At 39.1% G+C, this 21,747-nt stretch overlaps 1 protein-coding gene across 1 annotated transcript; it reads right to left on the bottom strand.

Moving 5' to 3' along the window:
• Positions 1-3,832: 3,832 nt before the first annotated feature.
• Positions 3,833-7,125, bottom strand: CXCR4 (C-X-C motif chemokine receptor 4). The gene is made up of 2 exons (XM_008494351.2): positions 6,996-7,125; positions 3,833-5,420 (listed from the first exon to the last, which is right to left on the bottom strand). Exons 1-2 carry the CDS (start codon positions 7,032-7,034, stop codon positions 4,359-4,361), a joined length of 1,101 nt encoding a protein of 366 aa, XP_008492573.2. The 5' UTR covers positions 7,035-7,125; the 3' UTR covers positions 3,833-4,358.
• Positions 7,126-21,747: the final 14,622 nt, after the last annotated feature.

Here is a 21,747-nt window from a genome sequence, read left to right as displayed (position 1 = left end):
AATTATATATATGTATATATACATATCTACATAATATATACATACGTATAATTATGTATATATATTATGTACACACATATATATGTATGTATATTATATATATTCTATATATATTATGTATAATTATGTATATATATTATATATACACACACACATATATATGCATATATGTTATATATATACACACACATATATATATATAAAATATGAAGTATGCCTATAATCAACTGCTATCAAATTGTGTTTCAAAAACAATATGCATAGCATTGTTTTATTCTATGTTCTTTTAGAACTTGAAGGGTGGAAAGATAGTAATAGTCTATTTTAAAATGAATTATCTTTAAACTTCATGCTATTACAGATTAAAGGCTTCTAAAGAAAATTTTAGAAGTGACAGGAAAATTGTTGCATAAAAAAGTTTTTTTTTTTGAAAGAAATCTCTGCCTTTTTTATAAGAAATAATCTCAGTTCTTTTGTAATTTCAATTGACGCATGATTTATGGCTGTGAAAAAGAGACTGTATAGCTCTTTTAAAACATAAAGTGAGGGAGTGGCATCCTTTGAGCAAGAACTCTGGTGCCCTATCTGCTTAAGTGTTTCCTAAGTTTCAGCACTATGAGAATATGAGAATACTCCATTGTTAGGGGATTTTGGAGGCATGCCTGGATCAAGGAAGTACTTCCTCGTCATGCTGTTTCCTTTCCCAAACAATATAAAAAATGGCCTTTTCAACTAAACATCTAGAGGTGGTCACTTTGTACATTGTCCAACTAGAGCTCGACCATCACAAGATAAACCATTCATTTGTATGAATGGCTCCATGTTATTACTGCTACTTCCTTTTTATTTTCATGGTGATTTTGTTTTGATTTATGTATGTGCATGGAAGTTGAACCCCCCTGTATAATGATTGTGTCATAAGAGCAGCCAAGAAAAAAACCCAAGAAACTGCACCTTACTTGCTGGCTTTTGTAGCCTCCATGCATTAATTCTGACACCCTCACTGCCACCACTCATCTTTTCATTGCTTCTCTGACATGGACTCTGTACAGCCTGAATGGACAGAGTAAAAATATACCATACAAGGAATGGATTATAGTGTAATTTTATCCCACTCCTGTATGTATTTTAACTGTACTTCCAAAGAGCATTTCAGAGGAAGCAAAAGGAAGTTCATGTACATGTTCTGTTCTTGGTTTCGCCTTCAATGATCCAAGGATTTTTAACTAATCTTATGCACTCAAAATCCATGCATTGCAGTATTAGATGAGCGTCCCTGTTTTAGTCCAGCCTTGTCGTTAGGACATTGTAACCACTTTGGCAAAATACTCAGTGCCTGAATTCTGTGAAGAGTCTTTGTAAATACTTTGTAATTCTCTTAATGTCTTTGTAAACACACTGTAACTCTTTTAAATTGTCATGTAACATTTTAACTAGGTACTCATATTTGTCTTCTGTATCTTCAGTTGCATATTTAGAACTATTTGGATTCAGACATTATTTAATGACATCAAGAACATTCTGAGACTATGCATTGTGTATACCTCGAAGAATGATTATTCTGAACACCAGAGAGGGATAATTTGGAAAAAACCTTGGAAGGTCTCTTTGAAAACTTTTGAAAGTCCTTGATATATACGGACTTGTCCAATGCAGAAATTACCAGATCAGGTCTACTCACCTGTCACTGAACTTGCACCTTGAGAAAAGCATTTACTGGGACTACTTTTGATTCACAAAGATTTTAATAAGTCACAACCTCAAAAAAAAGAAAAAAAAAAAAAAGAAAAAAAAAAAAAAAAAATCAGCCTTAAGGTGGTTCTGTATTCAAGGGAAATAATTTTTTTAAAAATATTTTTTACCAGCATGGGATATTTGGAATAGCTCAGTGGCTTTGAAAGAAATTTGCCTGATTTGTTCTTGCTTATTCAGAGATAGAACATAAATTATTATTTCTTATTATGTTTACTCATAGCAACTTAATTAAATTTCCAATTATTTGCTCTAAACAGTTCATTTTATATTCATATTTATAAACTTCTTTAAATATAAATACTCGTGGCTTTTGACTAATTTTCATTGCTGGAGCAAAATCCCACTGATCTTGCAATTCCCTTTCAAGATGTCCTTCTGTCCAGTTTCACTAGTTCTACTGAAAACAACAGCAGTTTTATAAAATTAATGTAGGTCACATCCCACGGGACATGGGTTATGTTTTAATTTTGCTAATTTATTTTCTCCACAAATGCTTTCTGTTGTTTGTTTAAATTGTCCTTGCAGTGGTCTTTGGCTGTAACATGGACTGCTGAGTTTGTTCTGTCTTGCACCCCCTTCCCTGCTAACTCTCTGCTTGAGGTAACAGTTGGATGACTGTGAAGCATAATGGGAATAATTTAAGTTAATGCTAGAGGGCTCTAAACATTTTCTCAACAAATAAGCAGCAGTGTGTTGACAGGCAATAAGTATTTTATAAGTGCAATTAAATCACAGTGATTGATTGGGCTGGGGTGGAAATCAGAATCGTTTAGAACAACACATTCTTCATGGGAAAACCCTCACTAAATTAAGAAAACACACAAATGAACAAGAAAAATAAACCATCTGAAGAGTTCTGCTCCTATACCACCCCGTTTTCCTCATTTCTCAGCTCTGCTAACAAGGAACAACTTGATCAAAGTGAGGCCTTTTGTTTCTTGAGGATGCATAATTTTCTGTTGATTTATGTTATCCTGAGTGAAGATATACCTTGGAGTTGAACTGATCTAAATTTGTTTTGTTACTTAAAAGAGTCACTTGCTTCCTTCTGCTTTTATCTTTCCCCTCCCTCTGCTTGTCTCCAGGTTAAAGGGTCTTGCACTTTAGTCGTGCTTATTGGATTCCTCATTGAGCTCATTCAGTTCACGACGTGGCTGGAAATTGTTTTTTCTGACAGGGTAGTTTTGTGCTGGCTCAGCAAACAGCATCTGCTCATCTTAAGACTCAGGTGACTCTCACTGTCTTTGCAAGGGAAAAAGTGTGCAGGATGCAGCCAAGGTTGCAGCCTGGTGAATGGTGAGGAGCACAGTTGAAAACAGAAAGGTCTATTTATGAAAACAACTAAAATAAAACATGCAATTTAATGTGTAGCTTAGCTTAGTGGTACATGTTCCACAAAATCACTAACAGGTATTTTTTAATTTTTGCTTTCTTGACTTCCAAACTGGTAATTATTTATAGATCAGTAACAGTTGTATTTGGGGTTTTTTAATACAGGAACATACAGATATTCTGAGTTGCTCTGCTCCGTATTCATTACTTTTGAATACACTCTAGTGACATGAAGGTATGACTTAGATAAATAAGATTTCAGCATCCATTATTGGAAATTCTGATCTGGATGGTTCCTACCAAACAACTGGTACACATTCTGTATTTTCAAAAAGAATGTTAAGAAATTGTGTAATAAATTATATTTTTCTGTTCCATACAGACAATCTGGCTGGATAGGGAAAGGGAAAATCAAGACAGGGAAAGCTCCATAGAGAAAAAATGGTTATCTTCCAGGAGGTGAAGTACACCAATAACTATTCCTTGTCCAAATGCACTGTCAAATAGCAAAAGCCCTCAAAAGTTTGTTTAAAGCAACAGTTCAACTAATTCTTAAGATGCTAACTGGAGTAAAATGCACTCTAATGAAAAATTCAAATGACTTAAAACTCGCATGTAAAATAATCAATATGCATGGAAGCTTTTTTCTTGCTTTTCATACACCAGCCGTGCATTTCTTAAATATTCTGCATTCAGAATAGTAAATAAAAGCATTGGGAAATAAAAATACCACTCAAAATAACTTAGTCATATACTTTTATTTACCTTGAACAGAAAATTTTGCAAACCATCAATGAGAATGGGGATAAAAACCTTAGCATGTAACAGAAGAGGCTTTGGTTATAAGTGCCATTTCTACAGCAGAGTTAAGCTATTGTAAACCAAACATCTTGTAGTACAGTAAAAATCTCCAGCCAAAGATTTTAAGAATTTAACAGCAACACTGACACTAACATATAAACAACAGAGAAATATTTCCTAAACTTTTAACACGCACTTGCTACAATCCAAAAGTGTTTAGTTCATATACCTATACATACAAACACTATAACTTTTTGTGAACTAACCACTTGTCCACAGGACCTGCCTAGACAGCTTGTCATCAATACAAAAGTTTTTTTTATAAATAAGTCAATTAAACTCCACAGAGACTAAGAAACAATATAAAATTCCAGCTGTAAATAAATCTGTACATTATGGTCAGTCTTGTTTTTCTGAAATCTTGAGCAACTTTAAAGTGTCTCTTTATAAAATGATGGCATGGAGCAGTGTTAGCTGGAGTGGAAACTTGAAGACTCGGACTCTGTAGAAACAGAAGAATGTCCCCCACGTTTGCTTTTTGAAAGAATCTTGAGGCTTGATCCTCTGCTAACTGATGTCAAGGCGTTTTGTGCTGATGTTTTGAATTTGGCCCCCAGGAAGGCATAAAGGATTGGATTCAGGCAACAGTGGAAGAATGCCAGGGCTTCAGTAATGGAGATCCACTTATGCACTATTGTGTCCAAGCTGCAACGATGCCTGATGACTCCGAGCAAGATGAATGTATCTATGCTGATCCCGATGTAATATGGCAGCCAGCAGGCAAAGAAGGCCAGGATAAGGATAACTGTTGTCTTCAGGGCTTTACGCTTCTGGTGGCCTTTGGAATGCGACAGCTTCGATATTATAATACAGTAGCATGTCAGGATTATTAGGCCAGGTAAGACAAGTCCGACCAAGATGTGCTGAAATCTGAAAGAAATCAGCCAGTTTTCGTGAGGGTACATGCGGTCACACAGATACTTTCCTTCTACTTCACTAGTGCTGGCAAAAATTATGTCGGGCACTGTCAAAAGCACAGCTGGTAGCCATACCCCTACATACACCACCTTCTCAGCCAACAGCTTGCGTGGTCGCTGGCTGTTGGTAGCATGGACTATTGCCAGGTAACGGTCTAAACTTATAAAGGCCAAAATCAAGACACTGCTGTAGAGGTTGACTGTGTAAATGACATGAACTGCCTTACACAGAACATTCCCGAAGTACCAGCTGATGGCTGCATCCACGGACCAGAATGGCAAGGTGATGACGAAAAGCAGGTCAGCCACAGAAAGGTGCAGCCTGTATTTATCAGTCATGCTTCTTTGTTTCTTCTGGTAGCCCATAACAATAATAACCAATCCATTGCCAATGATTCCTGTTAGGAAGATGATGGAGAAGATTGTTGGCAAGAAGATCCGGTTGAAATCAGCATTCTCATGCTGGAAGCATGGCTCTCCGTAGTCTCCATAGTCACCTGAACCAATCTCATCCGAGCCATTATCAGAAAATTCAATTATTAACCCGGAGGACAGCTAAAAAATAAAGAAAATATTAGATGTTATCTCCTCTGCAAAAGCTCACTTTACATGACAGTATGTTTAGAGTTGCCTGAACAGTCTCCATCATCATGAATATGCAAACTTTTGGAAAACCCGAAACATCCTATTAAAAAATTGTATATACAACAATTAAGAAATTAATAAACTTCCTTTGCCTTTCTCTTAAGATCTTGTAACTAAGGACATGGGAAGAAAGAGGACGTCTGCTTCCAGAAACATTGTTGGTTCCAGACACTTTAGTTGTCATCCACAAATGGATGAGGTTATTCTGCACAGAGGATTACCCATGACATTTAACTCTTAAAACATAGCTATTAAAAAAACAAACAAAAAAAACCCCTTGGACAGTAACTCTGCTGCTTTTAAGTTCCTTCTCATTATGGGGATAGGGTCAAGGAGAAATAGAGAAGGTACCCTTGGCTGATGTAATAAAGGATGAATAATAGCAAGAATTCCCTGCTGAGAAGGAACTGACAGCTCCACACACAGAGAAAAGAAAAAATACCCCGAAGCCCATAGAGAAAGAGGTGACCTTCTGCAGGGGAACTCAAACCCCATGGAGGGTCATCACGACCAGCCACGTTCCCCTCCCTTTGTTCCCTGCCCTCTGCGGTGGCGGGGCAGGGGGTGAAGCGGACTGGGCTGGAGCCAGACTGCTCGACCAAGTACAGCAGAGAGAAAAAGGAAGCGAAATTGTGATGAGGGCGAGAAAGCACATCAGGAAACCACCAACGGTTTTGACTACGTTCAAGAGCGGTTCAGGCGGGCGAGTGCCACCTGGCTATGTACGGATTCCTCAGGTTCTGAGTGTTAGGATTTTATGCCCTCCGTACCACCAATCCCGGGGGTCCCGCATAGGGATGCACCAGCTCCACGCGGGCAGTAACTGAAGATAAAAGTTGGAACTTGCAGAGGTCTCGGTTTAAGCCCTAACTACTCTCAAAACCCGGGAGGCTTCGGGATGATGGGGCCGCCGCCGGGGTTCGGCCGGAGTGGACGGTCGGGCGCTGCCACCGCTCCGGTACATCGGCGGCCGGACGGGCACCGGGATGCTATTCATAGGAGTCGGATCACTCCAAACTTCCTCGCTTGTTTCCCCCTCTCCTCATTCCCTCTCCTCTAACTGCTCTATACGGGCGTTTTTCAGCCCACAAAGCTGCCACATGTCACTGCAACTGACGGCCAAGCAGAAAAGCCCTAGGATAGAAGCGGGGGTCCGGCAGTGGCTACAGCTGTCTCAAGGTCCCAAAGGCGACGGAGCAGCGACAAGAGGTCAGGGCCGAACCCTGCCCCTTTGCGCCCCACGGACCCTCGCAGTCAGGCGGGCAGAAATACAGGGGGTGGCCGGGAGCCCGGCCCTTTGCCCTCTGCATTGCCCCGGCCCCTCTCCCTGCCCTCCGTCTCCGCCGAGGGCACCTTTGTTTGCCCAGAGCGGGCACATGGGCCAGCGCGGTGCGGAGCTGGGGAGGTGGGCTTGTCCCCACGTCGAGCAGCTACAGGGACAGCCGCGTCCCCTCCGTCCGTCTCCGTTCCACTCCTGACACTTACATCCAGGCTGTCGAGGCTGTTGTCCATGCTCTGAGCCATCTAACGGTCCCGGGCTTTGGAGTTGTTGTTATTGTTGTCGCCGCCGCGCCTCTCCGAGCACCGTCACTCGTAGCTCCACCAAACGCACGCCTGGACTCTTCTGGCGGGACGCGGCTCTTATAAGTTCCCCGTCTGCCCCCCCGCCCCCGAGGGCAGCCCCCGCCTGGCTCCTCCCCGGCGGTGTCACCGCGCACCCCCGCGGGCTGCGGGCGGCTCCTCGCTCCGCTCTTTGTCTGCAGAGGAGGGGTTGGGGACTGCACTTGCCCCAAGTCCCCCCGGGGGCGTTGCCCCACGCAGGGGCATTTGCCCAGTTCTGATTGATGTGTTCACACAAGCGGGGTTTTGAATTTCCCCTCCAGACAGTTCTTTGAAGTTTGTTGTCGGGCCCCGTGTTGCCATGGGTACCCCAGGCGAGCTCCGGGTGAAGTCCAGCAATCGGATGGAGGAAGAAGAGGAGCGGTCCTGCGTAACCTTCAAAATACAACTAGATCCTCAGAGCTGTCTCTCATCCCTGCTGAGGAGAGGATGTACTGGGAGAGGCAGGAAGCATGGGCACGGTCCTTACTGGGGACTGAGAGGTTCTGCAGACCTTTCGGGGGCTGCAAGGCAAGCCGGCGGCAGCAGCTTGCACGCTGAACTTTCCTGGCATCTGTGGTTTTGGGCCAGAAATCTGATGAGGACCCGCAGGTGCTTCATCAGCATGTCCGAGATACGGGGGAAAAAAAAAGAAGAAAAAATAAGAAAGAAAGAAAGAAAGAAAAAAAGAAAAAAAGAGAAAAGAAAAAAGGAAAAAAAGAAAAAAAAAAGAAAGCTTTTGGAACATTGCTAGAATTGTGTTAAGAAAACAATAGAAATCAGGAAGAAACTAAACCATTGTCAAAATAATGGTGCTGCCAACTTCATTAAAAACCATAGAACTGCACGCTCAGTGTCTTGCCATCTAAAAATAGCAAACAATGAGCTCCTTATTTGCCCACTAATATTAGGAACTTGTCTTTCTCCTTAATCTCCAGCTTGGTGAATTAGTTTATTTAATGTGAGAGGTGAATATCTTTAGTTGTGATCTGTTTCTAGAAACTGGGTAATCTAAAGAAGTGAAAAAAAAAAGAGAGAAAATCATGAAATTGTATATGTAGGGTCAAAATAGCAGCCATAAAATGGGCTTTCAAGGGAAAGCAAAACCAAATATAAAGACAAAATAAAACAGAATCATGGTTTTCCTTTACAATTTGCTCTGGGGTCTCCCTGTTGATATTTATGCAGGTAAACTAATTTACAGAAAAGATTTTGACAGTGTGTAGTAACCCCTACAGTTTCAGGACTCTGATAAAGTACTAATCCAAGCCTTACATTAATGAAATTCTGCCCTGCTGAACTTCTTTCAAAACAAGTTTGATGAACTTATAATTATCACTATCCATTCCTTATTTTCCATAGAACCTGTGGTGTGTTCACTACTTTCTAGACCTACAAATAAGAAAATACATGGCCTCAGCAATCTGCAGCTCAGCACTAGGTACCCAGGCAGATAAATGAGCAGCTGAGGGATTTTTGTGTATGGATGAGGAGGATCATGTCTACACAATAATCTTTTACTTTTTTTTTCACTTGTGAAGAACACCCAGCTCAGGGCACCAGCAGTTGCTGTGAGTTTGCAGCAAGGGTGTCCTGCTCGAGAGGCTCTCCAGCCTGGTGAACCGGCAAACATGTGGACCAGATTTTTGGAAATGCACACATTGAACAAATGCTCAAAAACTGATCAGGACACAGAGCTGTATATAGGGGAGGTGAACTTCTAGGGAAAATTAGGTTCTACCTTGCCAGAAACTACTATAGGCGACAGATGTATTTATATGAAGAACATACTATTAATTCAGAGGAGTGTAGATGATTAAACATTGCTCTTTATGCATGCAGTACAGGGCATTAAAATATGCTTGTGGTGTAGGTGGCTTCTGACATGGTTACAGATGACCAAATACACAAAGATTTACAAATACATTAATTAGAGCTATTTGACAAGTCTGAGAATTGGTTATTTATTGGGGTGGATAGCACAGAGCACATTGACATATGGTGTATCAATGTACAGAATTGCCAGTGTAATTACAGGTCAGGGAGGCAAATGTTATCACACCTCCATTTTCCTGTGCAGATAGACTCTTAAGAGCAAAGTGCATTACAGGAAAATTAATTTATGGGATAGGGGAGAGTGACTTAGTTATTTGTGTTCATAGATAACACAAGAAAATCAGAACTGAGGAATGATCTATGGATGAGCTCTAGAGCATGGTAGAGTTGATTGGTGGGAAATTTAGGGATTGATACCCTATCTGGTGAGATGTCACTGAAACCTGTTTTGGTGACAGTTCTCTAAAACTAGTATTCACACTGCTATTTTGTTATCTACAATCTCTTTTGTTTCTCCTATCAGAAAATCCATATGAAAACTTCCTTTGTTGCACGGAGGACCACTGAGGGCAAGTTAATGATTTCCAAAGTGATAAAAGAGGGGAACTGTTTCTGCAGAGTGTATAAATCAGGGTTAGCTACAAATCTTCTTAAGACAGGGCTGGCAAATAGCAATTTCCAAGCTTATGTTTTGCATTACATGTTTTTCTGGTCACAGAATTAGTGTGAAAATCAGACCCTTCCTAGCCATGTAATACATATTTTTGTTACTGAAAACATTCCCTCTGAAATTCAAAATCCTACATGCTCTTTTACTCTTATGCTAACAAAGCAACTCCTCAAACTGTGAATCATTAACCTATTTTTTTGTCTTCTAAAAGAAGACATAAGTGCTGGTCATGGAAGGGGAACATATTTTCTAATAAAAAATTCTAATGGGAAAAAAATACCTTTTGGATTCAGTAGCCACATAAACAAAAATAAATTGCATTTTATTTAACTAAGCTAAGTGACTTACTTTATCTGAAAGCTTCACAAGTAAACTTAACAAAGTAAACTTCTAGCTAAGAAAAGTTTGATGGCACCATTGTCTCTGTGGGACAACAAGCACAAAGGACAGATGATCCCCACTTTATGTAAGCTAGAAATACCACCATAGTGTATTCATTACAATGGTGTATTTATATACTATTCCTTATCTTTTAGCATTCATGGGGCTATCCCTTCAGGACACATAAGATGATTATGTCTTTAAAATACATAACTGGCATGATGGATTAAAGTATTGTACCATGTAGTACAGAGTGAATAATTTTCAAATATTCACTGATTTTCTCTGTACATTTCCTGTGCTGGAAGGCTGCTGAAACTGGGGGGTTTGCCTCCTGAAAAATAACAGAAAATATATTCAGGATTTGCAAGGTGTTAGCTTTGAGTAGGGGATTTTTCTACTCTAAAAAATACTCCAGGGATCTGATGTTGTGGACTTGCTTGCCAGTAGATGAAACGTGGTTTCCTTATAAAACTCAAGTGTTTATTAGGATACATTGGATTGACTTTGTGACAAAAGGGTCTTCCAGTGTCCTGAAGTTGTACACATAGGGAAGATAAGGATATACTCTGCCTTTTCCACCTGATCTTTTTGTTGAAGTGGGAAAGGTATCAATCTTATGCCTGTTTGAATGGGTCCGAGTGGTTTGCTGGAGTTGTGTTTCAGCTAATGACTTTCTTTGCTCTTGGTTCTCCATGCTTTCCATCTCCATTTCTTTCTGCCTGTGCTGCAGTGGAACAAGGCTGACAGCTGTTACCCTGATCCTGGTAGGAGAGTGTCTGCTCACCTTATGGGCAAAGTGTCACCCAAATTTACAGTTTGATAGCAGAAAGACAAAACCTGCCAAGGACCAGGACCTATCTTTCAACTGGTAGTATGTTGCATTAGCACAGGAATAAATCTCTGTATGAAAGGAATGATATCAGAGCAAAATTAAAGGAAAAGCCTTACATCAGTGTAAGGCAACAAAAATGTTATCAACAGTGGCATAAAAGACAGATTTCTTCATGGTTCCTTGCTTTTAACAATGATAATTTATTTTGTTTCCTTTGAGTGTTGCCACAAGGCCAACATGTCTCAAGTCAGAACAGAAAAGTCAGCAGGAAAAAAAAGTGCTGTCCTCTGGAAGAAGTCATAGTTACTCTTGTGTTTTAATTCCACCTCCATCTGTGGCCTGCAGCAAATCACTTAACCCTTCTGATTGTGTTCACCCAACTGTAAAATGGGGATAACAATACCTACTTACCTACCTCAGAGGAGACTTGTAGGGATTAATTGGTTGATATTTGCAAGGCACTTTGAAGATAGAAAGTGCTTATTTTAGAGCCTGCTGAAATTATTGGTGACACCGATCAGCTAAAATTCAAAGGGGACCAAACTCATTAAGTTCTGATCTTCTTCCTCCATTTGGCTATGTTTATGAGTTAGCAAATCTCACTGCATGTGGACAGTTTATTGTTTGTTTGGAAGCAGAGTAGACTAAAAAGATTCTTTGAACAACTTGGTTAATCCTTTTAACAAACATGTCTTCATTTGCATATCACTGAAGCCAAAGGTTTTATCTTTGCTGATTATATAGCAGAACTTGTCTGGAGACATGTTGAGGTGTTTTTTTCCAGAACTGGGGTCAGATCAGAATTATGAAAACAAACTAAAACCTACCTAATTATATCACAACTATTTTCTTTCCTATAAAAAGGTGGGATTTGGATTTCATAGCATTCAGATGTATTTCTCTTTAGCTATGAGCTACATTTCTTATAATGTTCTTTTATGCTGTAAGATTCCATGAGAAACTTGCTTCAGTTTGGTTTGGATTACTAGGGGCAGGATTTGGTTCTGTGGACCCATGATAGGAACATACCATATTCCTGTCTCAAGAGCAGGTATTGATGTGCACATGGATGCTGTGTCCCACTGCCATGGTTTCTTAGTACAGAATTTTAGGGATATAGTTATATCTGAGCCTGTGCATTGCTTCTCCTGCCAGTGCAAATGGAACAAAGCTACTTAGAGACTAATGGGCTGAACAGAGCCCTGAGCAACCTGGTCTCACTTTGAATCCAGGGATTCCTTCCAACTTAAATTATTCTATGACTCAAAATAGGTGGATCAGACCATGTCTTCATCACTCTGCTAATAACAGTGCCCAGAGCTACCTGGATCAAAATACTTCCCCTTACATTTGTGTGCACTGAGCCTGTTTGCTCTACACAACAGAAATAGCATTACAATGTTGCATTTCCACCCCAACGATTTTTGATCAATCTTTTGTTGAAATGGTGTCTGTGGAACAATCTGCTTGGGATGTAGCAAAGTCTGCTAGCATGTGCCATCGTTTTTTGTATCATTTTCCCACATTTCTTCCAGTACTTTTCTTTGGATGAGGTAGTAGGTATTGATTTTTCATGCGCTCTATTCTTCTGAGCTTGCTGCAATAATTCCTTTAGCTCGTTTGCCTACTTGTTTTGTGTCTAAAAACTGGCACTGAAAGCAGAGTAGGAGCAACAGCTCTTCCTGTTTAGCTCAGTTTAACAGTCTGAAGCTCACAAATGTTTTAGTTCTATTGGAAGAGCTTTGAAGTGAAGTCTGTACATATGGGTGCTGAACCGCAGCTTGGAGGCTTGTTTTTGAATCTGCATACCAGGGATTGCTCCTGTCTCTGCTTCCTCTCAAAAGTGATGACTGAGTCAGTTGTTCACTGAGTAGGGAGGTCACCCAAATTCAGGGATGTGCATTCCTATTCTTTCTTTTGGATCTCTCCTCCAACTGCTTCCCTGAAAATTCCCTGAAAATTCCCTTTAGAATTCCAAAGTGTTTTATTGCTGGAATTGCCATATGCCACTGAGATATGCCTTTTTTTCTATCAGGAGGTGCAGAAGTAAGACTGGGTTTACATTTTTGACTCAGTGCGTCTTACTTAGGTAATATAGTTTATAGCATTTACTTAGTAACTGTCTCTTTGATGCCTGTTGAAAACATGACCAAACATCCCCAAAACAACCAAAATTCTCCATTAAATGTTGAGATTTTCTGTGCTGCAGTCAAATTCTCTATAGACAGTGCTCACTGAAATATTGTCAGTAAATATAGATAGGCAGCCTGCTATATCCATTTATTTATAATTAAATATAAGGATATAGATAGATGCAGGAATAGTTATGTTTTATTTTCTGTTCATGAATTGCCAGTGAAATCAGCATGATACTACACACTTATTTCTTTGATCTGATTGATTATGAAGAGTGATTTTTGCTTTGGCTGCTTTGAAAATTTGGTAGGTAGGATTTGGGGCCTAATCTTTGTTAATAATCTCTGAGGTCCCAAGTTATAATTTCTTCTCAGTCATTAGGTGATAGACCTCTACTAAAGCAGGAGAACTGCTTGATGAAAAGTTTGAGATTTTGAACCTCTGTTTCTGACTTAATGGGAGGTAAATCCAATTTTCAGGTATCTTTTCCTCCATAAAGAGTGCTCCAGACACATGATATAAAGAACTAATATCTTACATCTGAGCTTGCTAAACTTTCATCTTTCTGGGTTAAATTAATTGTAAGAAAGAAGAACAGGCAACTTTGGGCTGAACCAGGCATCATCCACATCATTTTCACAATGCCTGGAATAAGACTTTACAAACATTATGGCATGTGCTCTGCCTGATTTGACAAAAAAGTGATAGTTCCAGATCAGATCTCTACAGCTGGGTGATTCAGCATTGATTTGTTATGAGGAACTGCTGAGCCCTCACCTCTACAAGAGAAGGTGAACCAGAAACTTTAAGGAGCATAAAGAATAGAAGTGTCCTAGAAAATAAAAGGCATTATAAAACTCTTCCTGGCTTTTCCTTTTTCAGAAGGAGAGCTTCATTTGGCTTGGATATGGACCTAAATAGTTGTGTTCCTCTGCCAGGGGGAAAGGAACATACCCATCCAAATTTGTTTCAGCTCTCCTTTTTCACTGTCTCACCAGATTACTGCACACATAGGAGAAGAATCTAGAATATTAGTTGTCAAAATGTTTTTTTCATCTGTGCATGTTTTTTCATGCTTCAGTATACCCAGTTATTATGCATCAGTGTACATCTAAAAAAAATCTTCCCCAAACATACTGATAAACAGAGAACAGGTGAGTGCCAGTGAAGAAGTAAGAAAAATGCCATTCAAGCAAACAGCTGTCTGTGTTTAGCTGTATCATTACCCTCCACGGTACAGCTGAACAGGAGTACCAGGTGTGTAGAAGCTTGTGTTTAACTTACATTTCAGTTTAGTTTAATTTATATTTCAGGCTTTATCCACTAAAAATTCTAGCCCATGATCCTGTTCCTTCATTAGTTCAGTGCAACTGAGCATAGGAAGAGTCTTGAAATAATAACTTTATAAAAATGAATTTGTTATTCTAGGAATCCACTCTTATTTTAAGTAGGTGATTCTGTATTTCTGAGGTTATTTTTCAGTACTGAGTGAATATTGTGACAAACATACAAGAGGGGCATTCTAAAAATATTTCTATGTTACAGTCTGTGTTTAGAACGCTCTGTACTAAAGTGCTATTTTATCTTTTCTTTTTTTTCTTTTTTTTTTTTTTTTAAACCTGTAAAAACAGGAAGAAGCCTTGCTACTTCTGAGGACCCTGATAAATGTCTCTACCTGTCTTTTTCTAGAAAGATCTCTTCAGGTGCCAAGCAAGGGTCACTGTAACCATGGATACTTACACTCCATTTTCCCTTTGGGTTTCTGTGAAAAACTTGGTGTGATGCCCAGTGTAGACCACATTTTGTGTTAGGTAATCATAGGCTGTCTGTACTTGGGTATTGTGGTTTTAAGTTTTCAACGGTTGCTCTGTGGTTTGAAAGCTGTGTTTTTTATTCCCTCTTCTAAGTGAAGAAGACGTTAAAGCAAAGTTGCCTGATAGAAGCTATTCCACCAAAATAAAATCCTTTGGGAAGGATTGTTTGTTGTGTGGTTTAAAACTGAAACCAAACTGAGAAACCACTTTACTCTAGCATGGTGTTCAATGAAAAATAGATTGTGTTTTACTGAATTTGGGAAGAGACTATTCAGTTCCTGGAATTTGTCAAGTTGCACTTGGGAATTAGAAAAAAATTGATTTGTTTTTACCATGTGTCTTACAAGTCAGTCTTGGAATATTTTCTAAATGTATTTAGTGAAAAGTGGAATACTTGTTTTCCATCAAGTAGCTGGTCAGTCCTCCTCTGATGCTTTGATATAGATCTACAAAGGAACTGAGTTTAATTGAAGGAGCAGTGTAATTCAGATGTGGGGAGAAACTAATTATGGGTTTTTCTAACCTTTCAAAAACATTGGAGTTGTTGAGTAAGTGGACAAAGGCTACAGCACCTAATATGAATGAGTATGAAGAAAGGGAAACTGCCCTTCTGGACATGGAAGCAAAGCTCATGGTGCATCATGTGTTAAGATCAGAAGAACCATATCAGCTCCATCAAATTCTGAAATAACTGTTAAGTGAGAAGTCCTGCAGCAGTTAGTTTGTAATAAATCTGTCAACTTAGGATAAAGTCATGTGGCTATTGAATGGCAAATGCATGGCCTCCATTTAAAATTAAGCATGGCCTACTACTACTTTTACTTGTCTTATTTGCATGCAAAAAATTAGAACAATCTTTGCTGGGAAAAACATTTAAAAGTGTGGAAATAAATGGAAAACGTAGCAAAATGGAGGCTGAATTTATAAAGTTATCTTGTAGTAGGACTACCTAATAGCTTTCATTGATAATTAATTTTCTAGTCAAAGGAAACCATAGATTCCATTTGTCTGGACTTTAGCAAGGCACTTTGTGTGATGCTATTTGAGTGCTGATGAGCTTAGTTTGTTAAGCTAAACTTGCAGGAGTTAACACAGTATATTTAATATGAATGAGGAAATTTATAAAGGGAAATAACAGTGAAGACACTGAAAGAGAAATAGTATGCTGCAGGCAGGTAATCAGTAGAGCTCTTCAAGGTTCACTGTTGGAACCAGTTACACTTCCTATTTTGCATTAGCTTTGGGACAAAAAGTAGTAAATTACTGAGATTCACTACTCGTGGAAAATGAGGTGTCACTCTTGAAACTGTGATATCCTCAGACATGACAGAAGGAAGAAAACCAGAAATATATTATCCAGTTTAAGATGAGTCTGCATTTCTCATATGCAGCTGAGAAAGAGGTGTCCTTGCTCCTTGAATGTCTCAAGTAGGGTATACTGAAGGGAGAAAGAAATACTATTGCTGCCAAACTGAACACTGAAAAGGTGTCTTCTGATTTTTTTTTCAATTCTTAACAAGTAAAATTAATCCAAATGGAATAGTTGGAGAGAAGGATGACTGGGGTGAGGTGTGGAAGGGAGAGCAGCTCCTGGGAGATGAGACTGGAAAAGCTTCATTCCCTGAGTTTGTGTAATAAATGTGGACATCATAGCATAGTGGACATCTAGAAAGGGAAATAAATACCTGGATCACTATTAGCATACAAATGACTGGATGTAATTTGAGGAACAGACATTGTAAAAACATGAAAAAGTTTTTAAGTGTCAGGGGAACAAACTTCAGGAACCCAATAAAAGAGAATTTTAAGCAATTGGCTGCTGTGACAGATTTGTTGGGACTTGTTGACCCGTATTCAGTTCCATTAACCTAAGTTCTGATCTGCAATTCTGTTCCTTTGATAGCTGCAATGTCTGTGGAAGGTAAAATATCACATACCTGATGATCACAGAATCTGAGCCTTTATCTAACTTTTACTCTATGCTATTTTCTTAAATTCAAAAGAGTTCATCTCCCTTTCTTTAGGATTTCAGGTGCTATTAGGGTAGCAATTTCATGTGAGATGGAAATAACTGCTGAGAAAGTACCATTCTCGTACCTAAAGACAAAGTAGTATTGAGTAGTTCATAAAATGCTGATTTTGCTCTAAAAGAGAAGTAACTTTCAGCTACAAATGTCAGATTTTAGAGTCCAAGCCATGATTCTGTGGCAGAGCTGGTGAAGAAGTCTCTGTTGACCAATACAGCAATTATCATGCCTCTATCAGGTGTGTTTGTACCTTGAAAATGCAGATCCTAGAGTAGCATATAAAACCAGCCACATTCTGTACTGTTGTTTGTCAGAAAATAACAATCAAAATCATTAATTCAGTAGTTCCTGACTGTGCAAGGACTGCTATAGTAGAGAAGGTTTGAGTTGTAACCAACGTGTTACTCTGTAACAGTCACACACAAACAACTCAAATCTTACCAACAAAGAGACAGAAGAGCCTTTTCATCATCTGTCTGTCGAACTGCCAGCAGAAGGTGGTTTCCTATAAGAAAAGTAGCAATCAAAGGCAAGAAGAGGCAAGTAAAAGCAAAATGCAAACATACAGAGCCAGAATCTATGGGTTAGGAAGAGGTCAGTGCCTGGCATGGTAAAAGCAAAGTTCAGTTGTGTCCATAGACACCAATTTTGAAATTAATACCTCACTGAGGGAAATGCTGCAGTCTAACCAGCACATCTCTTGGAGGCATTAGGGATATTGGGGAATACCACCACCACAACAAATCCATTGGAAAGCTGGGCTTTTTAGTTATTGGAATTGGTAGCTCGGATGGTGCCAGAATGTGTCTTTTAATATTAAAATGTCTGTAGAATTTGAATGGGCATTTATGTCTGTTATTATAACTTGGATGCACACAATGAAATAGAAGCAATGTAATAAAGAGCAACAGGTTATCTTACTTCTAGATAATGTCTAGTTGGATGCAAAGCAAAACTTGTGCAACTCCTTACACTCCAATCAGGGACAGATAGGCAAGAAATGGCAGTGAGTGTTTAACTGGCCTTATGCCCATTTTTTGTTCTAAGCTCCCTGAAAAGACTCTTAGTTTTGTGTAGCAAAACACTGGTTAGTCTATTTGAGATTCTTTTTAATCTCCATTACATAAAACCCATGTAAATCCCTTCCCAGAGAGATAGCTTGTGAGCAGGGTCCCCAGATTAAGACTAGTAAGGCAGAGAACTTAGTGATAAAGGATAGAAGGGAAACATGTAAAAATAAGACTGTATATACAATGCTTGTACATGTAATAATGAAATAAAATTTGATGTACAGAGTAGCTTGTCCAAGAGAAAATATCATACATGAAATAAGAGAAGAATTAATATCAACTCAGTTATTTACTTGGAAGTGCTACTGTCAGAAATGCAATCTCCCTAGGAACCAGTCTAATTATGCATCTGGCTTTTCAAAAAAGTCATGTGGTGACTTATGGAAGGAGTGTGGAACCCAGTGGTGTTTTCAAGGTGGAGAAATCACCTTGAAGTTGGTAGCTTTTTATATGTAGAATGAAAGCTGCTTTGGAATAGTGAGGTTAAGCAGTGAAGGGAGTGAGGAGGAGCAAAGAAGGAAAGAAGAACAATATGTTCAGAAGCAGCAAACAAATAAGAACAGAGACAACAGGGTCATTGAGGGACAAAAGCATCAAAAGATAGTGACAGATGAAGTTGATTGCCCCTCTTTTTTATTTTCAGTTGTCAAAAAGCCACAGAAAAGCAACCTTATCCTAGTGGTTAGGAAGAGGTGAAGATTTCTCAGTCAAGGAGCAGGTCAGTTTGAAATGCTGCAGGCTGAGCAGAATGACAAATGAAAATGCAGAGGAAAATGGGGGCCCCAGGGGGAATTTGTCCTACCTCAGTAGGGACAGGGATAGTAGTAGATTCACAAAGACTTATTTATCAACCAAGGAAAGAAGACAACAGGAAGTCAAGAAAATAATGGACTTAAACTTTATTTCTGTGAGAAATATTTAAAATAAAAATACTCAGTCACAAAGTTCTTTAATAATGCATGTTGGTGCATTTGTGCTTGTGTCTGCTCTAAAAAGACAGGAATGCAATGCTTGTAGAAGTGTAAAAATGGGGGCTTTCAAGTCAGAAAAATCTGCTTTATTCCTAGTGCCAGCAGAGCACAATGAGTAGACGTCAAATATGGATCACATTATCATTTCCATCTCTTCTGTTAAATAGGAACTCTTTTTATCTGTTTGTCCACCATGTTGTTATTAAAATATCTAGATACTATTTTAACTATACCAAGTAGAACTTTTCTTCCTACTGCTATTAAACAGAAAACCTTTTGTGGGTTATTCTTCTGGTTTCTTGCATGCATAGGTGAGCACACATCAAGGCATCCATACTACACACATTCTCTTCCCTCTGAACTGTGCAGTGGTGTGGAGGGGAGAACACTTTTTAACTGTAACAAGACAACCTGTAGAGTATTCCCCACTGAATTACATTACAAAAATTCTCTGAGGACTATGATAATCACCAATATAGCATTTTATCTGTTCTGATTCCAGGGATTCCATGGATGGAAGGCTTTATTTCTTGCAGAGTAGTGCTATAATAGCCCTGAGGGTCCCACCAGTCTCATTCCTAACCATGAGAACCTACCTACAGAATAAAAAGAGTTTATTTAGTTCTTTCCCTGCAGTAGTCAACAGGGTGTCATTTAGGTCGAAGTGTAAGATGGGGCCACTTGTCCATTAGGAAGTGGAATGAAACCACTAATTCATTTTATGTAGACTACAAAACAGCTGCCAGACAGTCATAATTTTCAGTCAGTGTTGACCTGGGGTATATTTAACAAGTGACCTAGAAATGAAAAGCTTGGTAGGCAACTGCAAATCCCCAGAGTTATTTGAGAAAGCATGCTTCTAAAATATTTAGAAATGTATAATTTAGTAAGAGACAGACAGTATGTTTTAATTACTATGATGGTATTTTTCTAGGTCGGGTTTTCTTTTCCAGTTTACTTGATAATATTGTTTATATCAGTAAAGAACAAATGCAAATAATACTTTGTAAGAATAGTTATGTTTTGTACCAGCTTTGCACAAAATTAATTTAACTCATTAACAAGAAGTGATACAGAATCAGACACTTAGAGTGCATACCTGTAGTTATAAAAATGGGTAAAAATGCTAAGACTCAATGCAGCACATTATGAAATCAGCAAAATATCTCTTTTTGTCCTGTCAGGGGAGGTACCCAGGGCTGGGTAATGAGACTCTTTCAGGGCAAGGACATGAACAAAACTGACTGACACTGTTAGTTTTGAATGAACATGAGTAACGTGAGGGCTAAATGATAAAATAATTAATGGCCCAGAGAAAACAGAGGAGGAGCTTATTGTCTTCCAGTTTTACAAGACTAAAATAAGGGAATAGTCAATTAACTTAAAATAGTGGTGACCTATTGCTCCTTTGGGTGAGGAAGCCACACAGCTGCTGTGCCTGAGTAGCAGTACCAGAGGGAGGTCACTGCCCAGGTCTGCTGCTTTTAGATCACTGAAGCTAAAAATGTAAAGGGATTTCAGAAGGAACAAGATGATTATATGAATGTTGTATACAGCCAGAGTTCTTACAACCTGCTTCCACAACAAGCGAAGTTCCAGATAGAGAAGGGATAGGTGACTATTTCCATTTTATGTCTGGTAGGGTAGATTTTCTGCTGTTTTCACTCCCTAAATTGGTTCATTGTGGAACTGGATCCCATATGAGGGAAGCCGTGGTGTTATTCTGCTAGGATCAAGGCTGACATTAGTGGGACAAGCCATTAGATCTTCTTACCAGTAATGTGAAAACACATTTTTAGGCAACCGTGGAAAATATAATGGCTGGCAGGAGGGGAAAAGCAAAACATCTTTCAACTGGGTGAGTCAGGGGAAGTTGCTTTTCATTAACTGCTGGACACTGTCAAATGAAGGACACTGAGTAATATGCACTAGGGTCTAATGCAGTGTGGAAAATCCCATATTTCTGTTGACATAAACCACAACATCTTAATTCACCTACAGAGGAACCACACTCCAATCCTTGATACATAGAACTTGTCAGTTGAGACTCCAGGGTTTTATTAATGGCTCCACCTTTCATGCTCTGATGACTCCAGGCAAGCCATTAACCACCACTGAATCAGCTTAATGTTGGTTAAAAATAAGCTAACAGCATGTGTACCTGAGTCCAAGAAAACCTTGAATGTTAGATGATCTCATATCATATGTGTCTGGTTATGAAAAATGCATGATAAGTTAATGTTTCTATAGTTAACTTGTTGGGTTTTTTTGTTTGGCTGTTTTTTAATTCTTGTCGTTGTTGGGTTTTTTTGTTTATTTGTTGTCTGTGTGCTTGTTTTTCTTTAAAAACAGCTTTGTTTTTGAGCTGTTGATAAAGGTGACCTCAAATTAGGTTCAATTGACTGTGACAATGCTATGCCAAGGTATGGAGGAGAAACTACCAGTGTGGGCTGCTTGGTCTTCTGTCATAGATGCAAAGTTACCTTATATTACCTCACATTTACTTTAAGGCATATTTGCTAAAGGCTGACCAGACACACCTTTCACCTCTACTGAATCAAACTGATCTGTTGTCTTATTCCAAGTTCCTTACAGTACTATCTACTCATTTTCTGAAACTGTAATGTATACAAAATATTTTTCTTTTACTTCCGGCCAAGCAAGAAACTGTTAACCACATTATTTTGGGCTGTTTGATGGGAGTATTGAGTTATGCAGTTTTCCCCATAAACCCTGAGGTTGTTGACCTCTATTGAAAGAGTCTGTGGGATAGTTGCTGAGCCATTTCTGTCTTCTGCACACCTAAATTTTGCTCATGATGTTGACAGTTTCATAGTTCCAGTAGGATAGAGCTGTCATCAAGGGAAGCTGAGATCACACAGCATGAAATGGTTCCTC

This window comes from Calypte anna, chromosome 7 (assembly GCF_003957555.1).
Source record: "Calypte anna isolate BGI_N300 chromosome 7, bCalAnn1_v1.p, whole genome shotgun sequence".
In the NCBI taxonomy this organism is placed as follows: Eukaryota; Metazoa; Chordata; class Aves; order Apodiformes; family Trochilidae; genus Calypte; species Calypte anna.
Note: the sequence above shows the minus strand (reverse complement) of the source record. Positions and strands in the feature narration are given on the sequence as shown.

What these genes read in the sequence shown, in the direction of transcription:
- CXCR4 (XM_008494351.2), bottom strand. Translation starts at nt 7,034, where the DNA reads ATGGCTCAGAGCATGGACAACAGCCTCGACAGCCTGGAT. An exon ending in ACAGCCTCGACAGCCTGGAT is followed by an intron (nt 5,421 to 6,995) that starts GTAAGTGTCAGG and finishes TTTATTTTTTAG; the next exon opens with CTGTCCTCCGGGTTAATAAT.